Genomic DNA, 17,627 nt, shown 5'->3' on the forward strand with positions numbered 1-17,627 from the left:
GTTGGAACAAGTGCTGTTCACAGAGGGTTGCCAAGTGTCCTGTCCTGGTGGGAAGGAGCTGTGCCCTAGAAGATGATGGAGTCATTAAGTGTTTGAATAGGTTTCTTTCAATCCATACTGAAATGGATTGCCTGACATTACATTGCAGGGTTTTTAAGTCCTACCTCCAGGCATATCTCATAGTTACTAGCAAAAATGAAAGTGTGAAATGCTTTTAATGTATATTTAACAACACATAGTCTGGTGATTACTGATGTGTATTCTCTGTGGACGCTCTCTACTATCAGAGCAGGATGTTAAGAGACAATATTTTTACACATTCTTATCTAAATCCATCACATGTTTACTTTCTGAATATCTATAACTGTCATTTATAACAAGATCATAAAAAGTCAAATACTCTTAACTCAAACTTTGAATCATAGAATTAAAATCAATTTTCAGAAAAAGTACAATTACTGTGTTTCCTTACTCTACCTTATGAAATTGCGTACTGTAACGTGACACTAAAATTCAGCCACTTAAAAGCAGAGAAATACAGCGTAGCAATGTGAGTATGGGGGTGATGCTACTTCATTCACCTTCGTGATTTAGAAATTCAGATAATAGCTCCTGTTTAAAGGCAGTTTCATCATTGAATCCAGTGTCATGTCTGATTGTGTTAAATAAAATTCGAAAAATGTACCTAATTCCTTCCTTTGGTGTCACTATTTGATAAAGATTAAGGTACCGTGTTCTGTTTTGCTTTTGCATACACTGGGTCGCACAGCAAGAGTTCACGTCTTGTACTAATATATGCTAAATACTTGCATAGTCTATAGACCATTGTTGTTAAAAGTAGCAGTAGATTGTAGGCATTTTAGATCACAGATCCCCAGTGGTCTACGTTTTGTTTGCTTTGACATTATTAAACTCAATCTGTTTCTCTAACTGTGACTCTAATGACTGCATTTGCATGGCAGAGAAGTTTGCTTCGTGGATCAACTTGTATTAACAGAGCTTGCATGTTGTTTTCTGCTCTCGCTCGTGGTGTTCCATGAGCAGACAGAGCACCTTCAGCTGCACTGAGAAATTATGCACAATCAATAAGTTTCTGTGTTTGTCTTTGTCGTTTCTTTGATGTGGCCTCCAGGATGCTGCCGGCAAGGTGCTGGACCGCTGGGCCATCATGTCTCGAGAAGAGGAAATCATCACCCTTCAGCAGTTTCTGCGGTTCGGAGAAACCAAATCCATCGTGGAGCTGATGGCGATTCAGGAGAAAGAAGGGCAGGCCGTAGCTGTACCATCTTCAAAGACAGACTCAGACATCAGAACTTTCATTGAGAGCAATAATCGCACCAGGAGTCCCAGCCTCCTCGCCCATCTAGAGAACAGCAACCCTTCCAGCATTCATCACTTCGAAAACATCCCCAACAGCCTCGCCTTCCTGCTGCCATTCCAGTACATAAACCCAGTCTCAGCCCCGCTGCTAGGATTGCCTCCAAACGGGCTGCTGTTAGAGCAACCAGGACTGAGGCTGCGGGAACCCAGCCTTTCGACCCAGAATGAATATAATGAGAGCAGTGAGTCTGAAGTCTCCCCCACGCCCTACAAGAATGATCAAACGCCCAATAGAAATGCCCTGACCAGCATCACTAACGTGGAGCCCAAAACCGAGCCAGCCTGCGTGTCTCCCATTCAGAATTCCGCCCCAGTCAGTGATCTGTCCAAAACTGAACACCCGAAGAGCTCATTCCGGATCCACCGGATGAGAAGGATGGGGTCAGCCTCCCGGAAGGGAAGAGTGTTCTGTAACGCGTGTGGGAAGACGTTCTATGACAAAGGTACTCTCAAAATCCATTATAACGCCGTTCACCTGAAGATCAAACATCGGTGCACCATTGAAGGCTGCAATATGGTCTTTAGCTCCCTCCGCAGCCGGAACCGCCACAGTGCAAACCCTAACCCTCGCCTTCACATGCCTATGCTAAGGAATAACCGAGACAAAGATTTAATCCGGGCCACGTCCGGGGCTGCCACCCCCGTCATAGCAAGTACAAAATCGAATCTCACACTCACGAGCCCTGGCCGGCCCCCAATGGGTTTTACCACTCCCCCACTAGACCCCGTCTTACAGAACCCTCTCCCTAGCCAGCTGGTGTTCTCTGGGCTAAAGACTGTCCAACCCGTTCCTCCATTTTATAGAAGTTTACTCACTCCAGGGGAAATGGTGAGTCCTCCGACCTCCCTCCCAACCAGTCCCATCATTCCAACCAGTGGTACCATAGAGCAGCACCCCCCACCGCCCTCTGAGCCAGCAGCGCCAGTAGTGATGATGGCCACTCATGAGCCCAGTGCCGACCTGGCGCCCAAGAAGAAGCCCAGGAAGTCCAGTATGCCTGTGAAGATCGAGAAGGAAATTATCGATACCGCCGATGAGTTTGACGATGAAGATGACGACCCCAATGACAGCGGGGCTGTGGTCAACGATGGGAGCCATGACAATCACTGCCACTCCCAGGAGGAGATGAGTCCGGGCATGTCGGTGAAGGACTTTTCTAAGCATAGCAGGACCCGGTGCCTTTCAAGGACAGAGATAAGAAGGGCTGACAGCATGACTTCTGAGGACCAAGAACCTGAGCGGGACTATGAGAATGAGTCTGAGTCTTCGGAGCCCAAACTCGGTGAGGAATCCATGGAGGGGGATGAGCACATGCACGGTGAGGTGAGTGAGAAAGTCCTGATGAATAGTGAGAGGCCGGACGAGAACCACAGTGAGCCCTCTCACCAGGATGTCATCAAGGTGAAGGAGGAGTTTACAGATCCCACTTACGACATGTTTTACATGAGCCAGTATGGGCTGTACAACGGCGGGGGTGCCAGCATGGCAGCCCTGCACGAGAGTTTTACATCCTCTCTGAATTACGGCAGCCCTCAGAAGTTCTCCCCAGAAGGGGACCTGTGTTCTAGCCCAGACCCTAAAATCTGTTATGTGTGCAAGAAGAGTTTCAAAAGCTCCTACAGCGTGAAGCTTCACTACAGGAACGTTCACTTGAAAGAGATGCATGTCTGCACGGTGGCTGGCTGCAACGCTGCCTTCCCCTCTCGCCGAAGCAGAGACAGGTCAGTAAATCTCCATTGGCTGCTCCTGCTGGGGGGTGGAGGGTGCCAGTCATGGTGGACTTGACACATTAAAAAATAATCCAACTTGGATGTTTTCGATGCACTGTAAAGATTGTCCACAGTGACCGCGTGATCCCCAAGCTGCCATGCTCGTGAAGGATTGTTGCAGTCGGTGCTTGTTCTGATTAAGCATGCAGAATCATACGCCATCTTACTCAGTAATGCACGCCATTTTTCTCTGTGCTCCGTGTGTGTGTTTGTGTGTGTGTGTTTCCATGCATCTAGGTGTGAATAAGTTAACTGTGTACACAGTTCCCTGCTTTCCCGTGAACCTTCACTTAGAAGCTGCAGCTTCTGTTATATATATTTCTGCTTTGCCTTGTGGCTTTATAATTAAATCAATATATTATCTTCATACACACGTATTTATCCAATATAGAAACAGAAATTTACGGATGGAAAGAACCATAGGTCCAGGACATCGAGACAGCCTGCATCTGCGTAGGTATAACCAGAAATGTTATCATTCTTACATGAGTATTTAGTGTGTCCATGAATTCTTTAAGAGTCGTAGAAATACCGGAAGACAATGGGACTGAAGTAATTGTTGATATGGGGAAATGTAATGACGATTGTGGGTTACTTCAACTTCACAATGTCTTTGAGCACATCTCTAACATATAGTCTGTCATGGGAATTATGCATAGAAGGGGAGGCATGCATATACTTTGAGGATCAGTTAGAATATATTATGTCCAGCCTTCAGATGACATCACACCTTAGGTATGTAGCTGTGGCTCTGAAACAGTTGGGCTTAAACAGAAGCAGCTGGTCCTAAACCTGCAGTGTTCTTTTTCAATCTTAAAGAAAATGTAATATAAAAGGAATGTGTTAAGGTGGTCAGTGGTGGAGTAGTACAGCTGTCCTCCTCTTGTGGAGATAAGCTTAGGAGCAGAGTATACACCCGCCTAACTAGAGTCACACAGTTAGTTCATCCCATTATAACAAATGCAGTTTTTGGTTTTACATTGTCTTTTAATAATGTATCTGGAGAAAATTTTTTACATGGTAAAAATCAATATATGTAGAAGAAACAATATTAACTAGGAAGTTTCCAAATAGCTACCACCCAAATTCTAGTGTTTCCCTGGTGGGTAGAGTTGTTTCATAAAGTAACAACAATAGAAGTATGCTGAAAAGTAGTGACTTGCCTCTATAATGTTCTGTTTTTTCCATATTTAAAAATTCAGTCTTCTTAAAAATAAAAGAAAAAAATATTTTCCTTTCTACTAAAATACAAGGGACCCAATGCATGAAAAGCAAAATCTCTGAGAAAAAATTGAGTGGCTTTCTTCATACAATTCAAAACATGCTTTGAAGAGAAATCTATCTTCTTAAAAAATTCCCTCCCCCCAACTCCATTTACCTTGTTCTGTAAAAATGTTTTATGGTCACAGAGTTCTTTTCAGTTCCAGGTTATCATTGACAGTCCCAGAATACAGCAGTTAAGATAGCTAGACTTTGAATAATAAAATATAATACTATATCCATCCCCCCCCACGTTTGTAAGTAATACTCATTTACACTTGAAATAGTGCACTTGTGATAATGAGGTTAATGCATTGGATTTTTTTTTTTAACAAAAATAAAAGACTCATGAAAAACTGCATAAAATATTTATGGAAATGGAGTGTTTGAAGACAAGCCAAAATTTAAGCTTATTTGCATGAATTCCTATCACAGTTTTAGTTGGTTTGCTGAAAATACTGCAAGTCATAACACTCAAATAAATGGCTCTGGGACCAAAGGCTACAACACCCAAAGCTTGGTGCTTTCATTTACATCAAGCCACCAGAAAACACGAGCGCTGTTTTTATGCCTCAGTGTATAAGGAAGTACTGTGCAGAGGGTGGTTTGTCTGAGGAAAAACATTTATTGACAGAAGCAGAATATTTCAGTCTCTAATTTTACTCTTAAGGATTGAGTGTTCCATGGGTGACCATCCATACACAAGTTAAGACCACTGCCCAGGATAACTAGGATATAGGATATTCCAGGTGGGAAGCATAATACAGATATGTATGTTCAGTCTCACAAGAGATTGCAAACCCCAGAAGACAGGTGATTACATTTCGTATGGGTGAAATAGCACGTCACGCCGAATCGTTTTAATTCTGGAATTTTGTCACACACGATAAAAAGCAAATTGGAAAAAAAAAGTACTGTACAAGAAAGTCTTCTGATTCTCACTTGAAGCTTTGCTTTGCAAGAGTCCTCAAATCTTTTGACCCCAGGGTAAACACTTAGCAGAAACTTTGATACTTCAACTTTTTTTTTTTATAAGAAGAGTGTTCATCCTTGTTGAGTCTATGACTTGAGTTAATATGTGAGCATAGCTACCACCGAATACGCAAAAACAGGGGTGCCATTGAATACCATCCTCTTCTGCATCTCAGGAAACATAACTGCACTATAATTGTACCCCTGTTTCATTGTCATCAACTAATGTTGACCTGTAATTTGATCTCCTTATTCACAAAGCCTCTGCCTCACATCTCAAATCTACCCAGTAGACTTCTCTTCCCTTGTCTCTTCACTCTTCCTGTATCAGTCGCAAGAACCCCAGGAATTTCATCCCTGCTTTTTTCCTCTTCAATCCACTATGAAGTTAGGCTGAGTTTTCTTACCTTTCTGTGACCCAACACACCTTCCCAAGCAGAAATCCCCCCCGTCTCTAATCCTGCTGTCCCTGTGTCCATTTCTCTCCTCTCCCCAGCATCTTGATTCATCCATCCTGGACTCTGCAACATCTTCCTTGTGCAAACAGAGCATTAGAAGGCATTTTGAGATGGGGTCGAAGTATGCAAGGGGTTTACCTGTGATAAAACTAACAGAATAAACCCTCTTCCTTCTATTTATGAAAGCAGCCTTCTTGTCTTTGGGCTTAGAACACCTTACCGGAGTGAGAAACAGGTCTTCCTGGGCTTCTTTCAAGATGATTGTATTTGAGGGAGTTGTGTGTTTGGTCTCAGACAGGCAGTTAGCAGGATGGAAGTAGAAAGATGGTAAATGCTGTGTTTTACACTTGGCGACTAGTTAGCAGAGATGTCCAAGTCTTTGCTTAGCATCTTTCTAGGTCTTGTAAGATCAGATTGAAGGCTTTTTGAAAAACAATATTCTTTGTGTGAAGTCACCAAAAGGGACATGAGAGAGAGAGTGGGGCACAGGCAAGGTTTGTGAGGGCTGAGGATTCTGAGTGAAGTATCAGAAGTGTCCTTTCTATACATTTGTGAATGAGTGTGAGTTTAATAAATTTGAAAGACACTAATGACACAGAGCAAGCTAATATACACAAACTCCAATTCATCTGGTCATTAGGTGGCTGTTAGGGTACTTTTTATTCTGAGTTTTAGAAGCACAATGTAAATTACTTTCCCTGTAAAGAACTACAGAACTATAAGGCGATGGCTGATATTTAAGTATTTAAGTGTATACTGACACTAGACATCTGGACTTCTTTCTTGTTTACCCTTGATTTTTCTGCTAAGATACTCTGCTTTCAGGGAACAGCAAAGCTGACTCTAGGTTTTTAAGTATACCTATGAAAATACTCCCTGGGAAGAATTCTAACTGGCCTAGAACCTGCAATCTTCATAAAGGACAGCTTCTTGACGAGTGTCATAGAAGTGGTTGGCCCTGGCTTTCTTTGGTCATTTCTTATCCTCTCTCTGGTATTTTGATCCCCAGGAGGGCTGAGTGGCCATGGATCATCTGTATATTAGGGAAGCCCATTTATAAATTACATTTGGTTTTTATTCCAAAAAATAAAAACCCCTGTGTCCTCTTCTGAATTCCTTATCATTTGCTAGTATGTTAAAAATCTATTTATATCTGTTTCAGTGATTGGCTGTTTTAAAACTCCCTCAATTATAATGAAGATTTTGTCTACAGAAACTAGACGGTCTGCATAGAAAGAAATACTTAATCTGTTTGTTTTTCATCTTAACATGAATTTTTACCATCTTTGTTCCTCTCTTCCCTCTGAGAATAGTGGCCACTCATTGCTACAGTTTGTCTTGAATTTTTTCAGAAAGGTAAGCATTATGTTTGATCTTCAAGGTGTAGGAAAGGTGATTCAGCCCCATGGATAAATTTAGAAACAAAATAATATTTGCTTAGGGTGACTTATAAATAAATAATGAGGCAACCATTGGTGCCAAGTGGAAACCTTGTCTTTGATTGCTACTTAAATCCGTCCAGATTTAAACATGTAAACTTCTTGATTTGTATGAAGTAAGACATCTGTATTTGGTTTATTAAAACCTGCTGATGTCTCCAGAACTAAATTTGTTCCTGTATAGGCCTCTGGGTAGCCGTAGCTAAAAAGCAGAGATGTATGGTTTTTGCTTGTTTGATTACCTGACTTCCAGCCCTGTACAGGTGTGCAGGAATAAATTAACATAAGCTACCTCTGACGAGCCACTGCATACATTAACAACAGAGGTGAAGATGCGAAAACATGCTACCTGCCTCCTGTTTTCACCTTCCCAGCAGCGACATCCATTTTTCCCATCATTCTTGTTTAGAAAAGTTCTCTGTAAGTTTCCAAAGAGAGATTTGCAATAAATGCATATGATTTCACCAGGCAATACCTCCAAGAAATGAGCCACTTAGCACCAATTAAAGATAACTATTAGTGCATTTGCCCTAATACAATTAGCTGTCAAACAGTGTGTTAATCTTCTCCAAGTACGAGAAGAGAACACTTTAAGCCATCAGCTTTTTCATTTCCTATATTTTTTGCCATCCAAACTGCAGCTCTCCTTTACCAGAATTCTTTTACAAGGTAAAGTCCTGTTGGTCCTCTGACTTTTAAAGGAAGACATTTTTTCCCCCCTCTGTTACTCTTTAGTTTCACAGTACAGCCAGGAGATCAATAGGTCTTTTGTACTTATCTCCATTACTTTCCATCAAAGGCAAACAAACAAAATAAATTCCCCCTTCTGAGTAATTGCTGGTTGTGCCCTCCTCAAGCGAAACTTTGGTAGTAAGATAAACTTCAGTGTCATTCCTGTCTCTGGGGTTCTTTTTATATCCTGGGAGAAGAGCAGTGAGCAAAACGGCCTCCTTGTATCATGGGGAGAGACTCTGTCAAGCCTACCATGCGCCTCGGATCTTCCTAATGACCTCCTGCTGGCCCAGCTGGATGTAAGACAAGCTCATTTAAGCCTCTGCTGACCTTTCACTCCTCCAGCCCAAGAAGTACACCAATCACTTCCACCAAACTGCCTACCAACTAGACAACAAAGCTTAATGTCGAGCAAAGGACTTCCTGTCCATGATACAAAGAAGTTCTTACAAATTTCTCTTGATGGGAGTACCATTAAAGCTCTTGTGGCTACATAACTTCCACTGTGTAAATGCAATGCTTTCATATACCCTGTATTCCTACCTTCCCTCAAAAGGAATGAGCTACTACTCCCTCCATTGGGAACTTGAAAATCCAGGCAGAAATAGCATTTAGATCAGCATGTACATACTGCATGCATAGGTGGTAATTTTCAGGATGGCACCACTTTGAAAGGGTCATCTTCATGATTTCTCTCTCCCTTGGGTTTCCCGCCATCTATCTGATCCCCTTATAGACTTTTTTGGTCTCATTCTTTCTCATAATGATTCATTCTAAGTATTTGCTTTTGTAGATAGTCTTTTCTTTTTTAAAACAAATAAGGAAGGCCATTTCTCACCTGGAATCAGGTTATGAGACTTCACACACATATTAGTATTTGCTTGTATCCTTCCTGCAAAGGTGGGTTCTCCATAAGGTAAGAGGCTTCTACCAGCCCTTTCTTGCGGAGTGATTTGTTGTGCTAAGGAGACAGACTTTTCTTTCTCTGTTGAAATTTCATTGTGAAGGTTGGGCTAGAAAACGTTTCTTTTTTCTCTTTTTAAAAAGCCTTCTCAGAAATAATTTAACGTTTTTGCCGTAAGACTCCCACAAGCTTCAAATAAATGAATGTGGCAGAAAATGAAAGGAGTTTACACTTGCCAAAAAATTACAATGTCATAAAAAAAGGATTTATTAACTTTGATTCTTGAGTGCCAAGATGTGTGTGTGTGCATGTGAGAGAGAGAAGCAAGCTGAGAAAGAGGAAAAAAGAATGCTTTTCAGGAAAGGACAATTTTTCTTCCGTTAACAGAAAGCTACACTTTTTTAAAATACCTAGATTTTATGTCCTAATGCAAGCAGCTTGAATTAAAACAGGAGTTGTAAATTCCTGGTAAAAAGCTGTTATGCCTGAAGTGTTAGTGATCTTAACTCTAGTACTTTATGGAGTTTATTACTTCTTTTATTAACTAGGGGGGAAAATGTTACCTACTTCTGGTTTAATTCTTTTTCTTGCTTGCTCTAATTATTTTGACTTTACCTTAGGAAAAAAAAAAAAAAGCTGTGTTTCTAACCTGAACATACGTAAGTGATGCCTCTAGTTTGCTATTGCATATATCAATTGGAATTATTGCCAGCTATTCAAAAATTATGCTAACGTTCTCATGTAAATGTATCCACATAAAGTATATGTGTGTTTATATGTGAACAACCACATAAATAATATCAAAAGACAGATCATCCTTAATTGCCAGAATAGACATCTTCATCTTGGGAAATGATGTATGAAGTTACTTTAGCACATGGATGGGAAATAAGATTATTTTTCAGTCAGAAGAGACAGATTTGGGCGATGAGAACAACAGACCTTCAGAAGTAAGCCTCATGGGTCTGATGGCCAGCTAAGGGGAGCCGCTCGAACTCTGCTGGCTTTTTAGTCCGCTCTGTCACCAAGGGGGCACTGGGGGGTCAGTCCGCTCACTAGTAATTGTGTTTTACAGACTTCTAAAGCAATTGGCTCAGTCAGTCCCAATTCAATAAAAGTGGAGAGCAAGAGAGAGAGTACTTTTGTTCTATTTTTTACTTGAAATTATTTCATTCAGCAGTCTGTCTTTTTTATTACCAGGACTTGACATTAGCACTCCAAGCTATATTAGCATCCATTTCAGCAGTTCAGTAATGGTATTAAAAAAACACTTAACTTCAACGGTGAATGGTTGTATGACAGTACCATAAAAAATCCACATTAAAAAAAAAAAAACTTATGTATTTGTCCCAGCAAATTATTTTTCACTTGTTTAACCACTTCAAAGCTATGTTCTTGAGCTGGGTTTTCACGAGAACCTTCTTGCTCTGAGAAGCAAGCAGTCAGCAGTGCTCTGTTGATTAGGGAACCAGGAGAAGAGGGAAAGAGAGAGATCCAGTGGAGAGAGGGGAGGTAAAGATGCTGTTTACCCGTAGTTAGATTACCTTCCATTCATCAGCAGAGATGGAATTGGCAGCCTCAGAGCACCCAAGGTGAAATTCTTGGATCCTCATGCCTGGCTGGGATTTGATTTTTAACCCAGCGCTCCCCAAACTTGGGAGCAGAGCCTAACTACTTTGGCACTGCAGTGTGCTCATAAATGACTACATTAGGTTCTAAATTTTGATTAAACATTCAGTAATTAATCAATGGTAGACATGAAGCAGTTGGCAAGGTCCAGAGCTGCAAAATGTTTAAGACATAAAACATTACGAAGTAATTAGAATATGCTCCTTCAAGAGAAGGATTGCCTTCAATAAAGAGGTAAATGATAGCATCCTGCTTATTGTGGACGTAGGCAGCCAGAGCAATATGATAAACTGCTGGAGATACACATATCAGTAATCATCCACATTATTAGTGCCATTAATCATAATTCCAAAAATATGACAGCAGTAGCCAACTTTTTGACCAATTTCGCTTCTGCCCGTTGGCCATTATAACTTCGCTAATAGACTGCAGAGCTCCTGTGTGTGGCAGTTTGCATTGAGAATGGAAGGTTAATTATATTTGAGCTGCTGATTTCTTCTCTCCTTGGAAAAGGCTTAGCACTTTGACAATCCCAAGAGCTCACTGTTGTTAAACCAGTAAAAGTACCTTATTGAAATTTTCTTTGTTGGTCAGGAACAAGGAGATGTTTCAAATGAGAGAGATGCACCAGGCTGGGAAAGCCGCTAATGTTTCTTGCTCCAAAGTGATCCTTGGGCAGCAAGATGAAGTCAGAGGTTTCTTTAGCTCGCTTTGCTCTCGTTTCTCTTTGGCAGACGGGTAAAAATTTCACTCTATGGTGATACACCAGGTGAATCCCACAAGATGCGTGATGATCTCAGTATGTATATATAGGACTAAGAAGTTGGGGGAAGTGGTTAATGGTATTGGAAGCAGTAAGCACCTCTTTCATACAGAATTCTGCTTCTATGGCTATGCTTGTGTGAATCATGAGTAAAAAGAATTTCAGAAAACTGAATGTTTCTGAACTTTAAAAGGTAGCATAGTTGTGTTGCTGGTTGCTTACCTGAAGTTTTCCTGTTGGTAGTTTTGACACCATTTAACCAAAGATATAAATTAGATGGTTGTGCATTCTTTTTGTTCATGTGTCTTAAATAGTTTCATTTTCAACACAGAATTCTAGATAAGGCCGTAGCTCAATTATAATATTGCCTACAAAATCCTGTCCCCTGGGAAACTCGCACATCCCTAATGCTCTCTTTTTAAAAGATCACAAATTGTTTTAATGATATAAAACCTTCTTGGATAGTTAGGAAGTATTTCCTTTGAAAAAGATCTCAGAAACTGACGTTCCGTGTTGTACACATCAGAAAAGAAAGCTTATTTTTAAATAGGAGAAGAAATTCAAATGTAAAGAGAAAAATGCATTCTTACTGTTTTGGAAATAGATCTTCGGAACTCTTTGTATAAGATGATAAAACCTGGGATTGAAAACTGGAGAGTTAGTTCATCCAGCGGAGAAGGTGATGGCACCCCACTCCAGTACTCTTGCCTGGAAAATCCCATGGACAGAGAGCCTGGTAGGCTGCAGTCCATGGGGTTGCAAAGAGTGGGACACGACTGAGCGACTTCACTTTCACTTTTCACTTTCATGCATTGGAGAAGGAAATGGCAACCCACTCCAGTGTTCTTGCCTGGAGAATCCCAGGGACGGGGGAGCCTGGTGAGCTGCCGTCTCTGGGGTTGCACAGAGTCGGACACGACTGAAGCAACTTAGCAGCAGCAGCAGTTCATCCAGGGTAAATATAAATCTCAAAATTGTAGCTCAGATTTTATTCAAGTCCTTAAAAGATGCTGGGATGAATGGCTTTGCTTTCTCTTACCCAACAGTAGTAGTAGTAAGCTGAACACCATATGAGCTGCCTGATTGAGAAATTTTCCAAGTGCTATGAAAACATAATCCTATTCACAGTGTATCACACGTCTCACATTACAGCGCAACAGGTTATCTATTGAATAATCAGCACCCTTGAGAAGCCTCGATGTGTCAGATACAGCTCAGAAGTAAAATGGTTAGGGAACAGCGTTGGATATCAATTCTGCACTTAACCTGAGCATCCAGCATAGACATTTTCCATCCACCAATCTTCCTTCCCAAATGCCATCACTACATTAACATTTTTTAAGCATTCCACAGCAATGACAAATTGTTTTGTAGCCGTAGTGCCAGATTTAGTATGCAAGAGACATGTTCGCCTCTGCCAACAAACCAATAATTCTCACTAACATCTTCAGAGTTACAACATTTATAAAGTTGCAAAGTGGAGTAAACAAACCATCTGTTTGGCTTTTCCATATATGTCATGCTTTCTTATTAGCATATTACGATTCATTTACTAAACAAATTTGGTGATTTCGTTCACGTCAAAGTTAGGTTGGAAGCTTGAAGATGATTAACATTCCTGGGACAGGCACATTAATACATTGCTTCCTCGGCAAAGTTAAATGGCTTCTCAGGAGAATCGCCCCTTGTTGACAAGATGAGACTGTCAATTTGGTTTGCCTGCCACATTAGGGGCCGTAAGGGGATGGCAGGCTCTGAGAGAGGGGAGTCATGTAGGCAGCATAATTCACTGTGAATTGAGAAAAGAAGTCTAATTCTGATAAATGGTCGACCCCAATACATCCTACCTGTTATTACAACAGACGTACCGTATCTGTGCAGTAAATTAGCTAAACCCCTAAAGAGTTTGGTGGGAGCTTATCTTCAAGTGAATAATTTGAATGGAGAGAGAACTGTCTGCGTGACCAGTATGGATGATTTGTTTTATATTGAAAGGGATTGAAGGGACTGGATTTCATACTTTTAATTTGCAAGAATTTGCTTAGCTTTTGTTTCTTGCATTTATCATGTACTTCTGTACTTTTGGGGGGTGGAAGGGGTTGAGCATTGTTCACTAAAATTTCCTGAGCTGGGGATGGTTTTCAGATCTTTTGGAGAAAATCTTTAAATACTACCTTAGAGAGCACCTGCTCATTTTGCAAAAATGTATATACTATCAAAAATATCATTACTTCACAGGGCTATAAAGTATACCACCATCAATAAATGGGAATACAAATATTTTTGAGGTATTCAGGACAACAGGTAGTGTCACGGCAATCTAGATAAAAGAATAAATAAGGCACAGAAGTTTTAATTTTTCATTTCTTTGGATTTGGAGAGCAGATTTACATTTCCAGTCAGGAATATTGACTCAGTGTCCAACAATACACTCAAACCCAGCATCCAGATTTTATATTTTATATTACAGGTTGAATACAAATTTATGTCTGCCCATATACATAAAAAACACACATACACTATTTATATGTGGTGCTCTCTGCTGTGTATACTTCACTGTGATCATTCTGGACAGTTTGAGGTGTGTGCCTGTGTGTGTGAAGTGGCAAAGATAAGCAGAAAAAATAAAGGCAAAAGTTAGGCCAAAATGGAGCCTCAGTTCCATTTCACCTGGGGCACCGCAATTAATTATCAAGCATTTTGTTTCAGTTCAGTAAGTTTAGGATGGCTTAGAACTGACTTAAGAATCAAGGTTAGATTGGGCTTCTTATGTAACCTATAGCTTGATTCAGTTTGATGGCCACATTTTGATTTTCTAACTTGGTCATGAAATTCTTATTTTTTAAAAAAGTTCTTCTTTGTATCTCAAAACCAAAGTTAAAATCTCAAAACATTTTTTCAGTGCGCTTAATTTTTTTTTTCTTTTTATGGTTAAACATTGCATTAAGTTGAACTAGGTATTTAAACCAGCTTAGAAAGGGAAATGTGAGGAAAAAAAGCTCAAGACAGGACTGACTTTCTCTAAAAGGTGTTTGCATTTATTTGACTGTTGGATTTGCTGTCTTCTGTGATTGTATGGTAAAATTTTCTTTTTTTAACTGAGATATAATTGACTTGTTTTTGTTAAAGAAACCAAAAAAGAGTGGTAGTCCACTTTAATCTAGTTAGAGTGCTCCCACCAAGCATTTCAAAGAGTTAATCTGATTTCATGACCTCTTCTATGTCATATAAGCCTCATTACCTTTTGCTTTTAAGGGTGCTCTTAGTTTTTAAGAGGCTTTGGTAAACTCAGTACAGAAATAGTAGGAATGAGTGCAGAGGTCAGAAGAAACATTTGCGGTTCTAAGCATCGCCCAAGTTATAGGACTGTGTCATGCCGTAGTTATTATGTAGCATTACTTTTAATATTACCTTTAATATTAATATTATCTGTGTCTTTTCTTAAATCTTTAGGTTCATGTTCCCAATCTTGGGATCGTTGTTTCCACTTCTGTAATTTGTTTTGGGGAAAGTTTAAGACTCTGCCTATTACTGACTGAAGTCAAATAAATGTACTTCTAATTATGTCCCATGTGCAAAGTATTGGGTTGATCAAAAGTTAGAGTGTTCCCATCAGATGTGATGGGGAAATCCGAATGAACTTTTTGGTCAACCCAGTATTCTACTTGCGCAGCAGGAGACTTGAGCTTGAATAAGATATAGTTTGTGTTCTTAAAAGTGACCATCATGGAACTACATTTTGTCCTACTGTCTTGACGAGATCCCCCGTAAGATCAGATCCTTCCTCCCTCTACTTATCAACTTACCTTCTGTTTTCATCCCAGTCTCTTTTTTCCTCTAAAAGGAAGCTGCCTCCTCATACTGGTATTACCTACCTAATACCCAGTCAACGCAAAGAGAAACAGCTTTTGTACTGCTGACATTCTTATAAAGTATAATAAGTTCTAATACAGTTTTACTTCATGGTTATTTTTTCCTCTTTTCTGGAGACAAATATTTAGAACATTAGGTTCATTAGAAAAACTCATCTCTGGAGAACTCAAAATCTGTTCCTTTCTGGAGGCCTCCTGCTCCTTATTACAGACAGTTGCCCCCTGCTTTCTCTGGCGGGGGTCCTCCCATTTCCAGCACTCTCTGGTCTTCTTGAACTTTTCAGAGCCCTCTTCCTTGTATACCTGATAGTCTCTTGGTGACTCTTGTTTCTGTGTCTCTTCATCTTCCTTTTCACCTCTCTAGGTTTTGCTGATCCATGTAAACTTGTAAGTTGCTGTTAGCTCCTGGTTTCATCTCTTCTCCTCAGTAGTGTTCTGTGGCAGTTCGTGGTTTGGATTGACTGAGTCCAAGTCTGTTAACATCAAGCACTGCATTTTGTCCATTCTGCAGAGGCAAAGCTAACCTCCTGAGGTACAGGATCAGGACTCTCTCAAGAGTCTATCTCCTCTCCCTCTTGCTTTGCCTCTTTCCACTCCAGTAATACTGGGAGTTAACAGCTCCAAGCCCACCATCGTGAGAGTGAACCAGTAAGCTTTCCACCACACGTTCCTCCTATCCCTACTTCTGGTATTTTGCATATGGCATTCAGGAGGATTATTACACAAAAACGAAATAGATTAAGAAATGAACATAAAAGAATCAATTCTCTTGAACTGTGGTTGCATAATGGAAATCGACTATCACGAATGAACCCATGGACTGAAGTTATGAACAGCAGAGCTAATGCACTGCCATGAGTTCATCTTTATTATTGCATTACACCTGAATCAATTGATAAAGTAGCTTTTTTTTTTAAAGGCAAGGATGGCACTTAATTGAATAAAAGTCAATGTAATTATATTAGCAGAGGCCAACAGTACTGCTGACAGCGGAAAAGGGACACTGTTGAACCCAGTGCCAGAGCTGGTCTACACATTTCTGCACATCATTTGGTTGACAGATATTGAGGGCTGGTACCTCATCTAATTAGATTACGGATTTCTATTGCTGTAAGTGAGACATGAAGAGAAACATCTCTTCCTGGTAACACCACAGTGGAGATGTGTAATTTCACAAGTCATCTCAGGGAAGATGTGTCCATCTGGGGATCAGTGTGTCCTTTCATCAGTGTTAATTTATTCTTCCTTATTCAGTGTGTCTTGATGTGACTGCTGTGTCTGGCTGCTGTTTTCTCAGCAGTGAATCTAGGAAGCGGTAACTGCAGATGTGTGAGAAGCAACAGAGTTCTAGATTAAAGTCATCGCAAAATGTGTGTTTGTGAAATTAAGAAAGGGAGGGGAGGGTGTTAAAAATAATACACAGAGGGGTAGGATTTTGCGAGCTGCTTATGGTTGGCAGGTTGTTTTATCAGTGGCGTAATAGTACGTACTGTAACTCTATTTCCACATTCTTGTAATAACTCCAGTGGCGTCATACCCACATGTCAGGGGGAAAGATTTCTCAGTAGGCATTTCCTGCACTCTGCTTAACAACCTGCATTTGGAATCATCTGCCATCTGACACCAGGGAGACGGGGCGCGACTGTCAGAGCAGGGACCCTGGGGACCACTTCTGTTTATCATTCACATATCCGCAACACTGCATGCATCTGTATAGAACTCATTTATGGATGACGATGATGCTGTGAATTTGGTTTATCTTAATTTGATTTATGATTTTTGGATGATGCGGCTGATCTGAAAATCATCAAGACAGCATATGAGATGATCGCTTATGACAGAAAATGATTTTTTGATCAGAACATTTTAAATCCCTATGTTATTGTTTAAGTTTTTTTTCCAAACCAGATGTCTAGAATGTGAATTTGTTTTCTCTCTCTCTCCTTCTCTCTCTTTTTCTCTCTCTGTCTCTCATTCTTGCTTTCTTTTGTGATCGATTTAGCAAAAGATTAGAAAGCTGATGTTATTATCACAAGGTAAGCTCAGCCGTTCTAAGTGCAGTGCAGAGGGGGCCGCCGCCCCTCTGCCCCTTCAAACCCAGAGTGCTATATATTGTCTTGTGTGGAAAGGTGGAACGTGTTTCCCACCTTTCTTGTCTCTGAGGCACATACCTCTCAACCATCTCTAAGAAATACTAGCCATGCTCGTCACCGAATGGTGTGACTCATTTTGGATTTGCCATACTTTTTAATTATAATCAGCAGGTCTGTCAAACTTGATCCGGGCCATTCTAGGTCATTTCTATTATCACAATTAACTTCTCCAAGATGTAGAGCTTCCACCATTATTGAGAAGCTTTTATGCATCTGTATTTATTTATTGGTTTGCTTTTTGGGAGGGTAGCCTTCAATTTAGACACTTGTCAAACATAAGCCTTTGCAGGTGGAG

General features: G+C 40.5%; 1 protein-coding gene across 13 annotated transcripts in view; it reads left to right on the forward strand.

The window, feature by feature from the left end:
• BNC2 (basonuclin 2) overlaps window positions 1-17,627 on the forward strand; it is a 485,308-nt gene that overhangs the window by 456,481 nt on the left and 11,200 nt on the right. For 7 of the 13 annotated variants that reach the window (XM_059889392.1, XM_059889388.1, XM_059889390.1 and 4 more), the window contains 2 exons: window positions 1,133-3,102; window positions 3,542-3,607. In XM_059889392.1, the coding sequence (XP_059745375.1) occupies window positions 1,133-3,102; window positions 3,542-3,607 (2,036 nt within the window). Of the gene's footprint in view, window positions 1-1,132; window positions 3,103-3,541; window positions 3,608-17,181; window positions 17,216-17,627 lie in introns of all 13 variants that reach the window. The other 6 variants (XM_010807784.4, XM_059889385.1, XM_010807786.4 and 3 more) reach the window with 2 other exon arrangements.

The sequence above is a fragment of the Bos taurus genome, chromosome 8 (assembly GCF_002263795.3).
Source record: "Bos taurus isolate L1 Dominette 01449 registration number 42190680 breed Hereford chromosome 8, ARS-UCD2.0, whole genome shotgun sequence".
NCBI classification, from domain to species: domain Eukaryota; kingdom Metazoa; phylum Chordata; class Mammalia; order Artiodactyla; family Bovidae; genus Bos; species Bos taurus.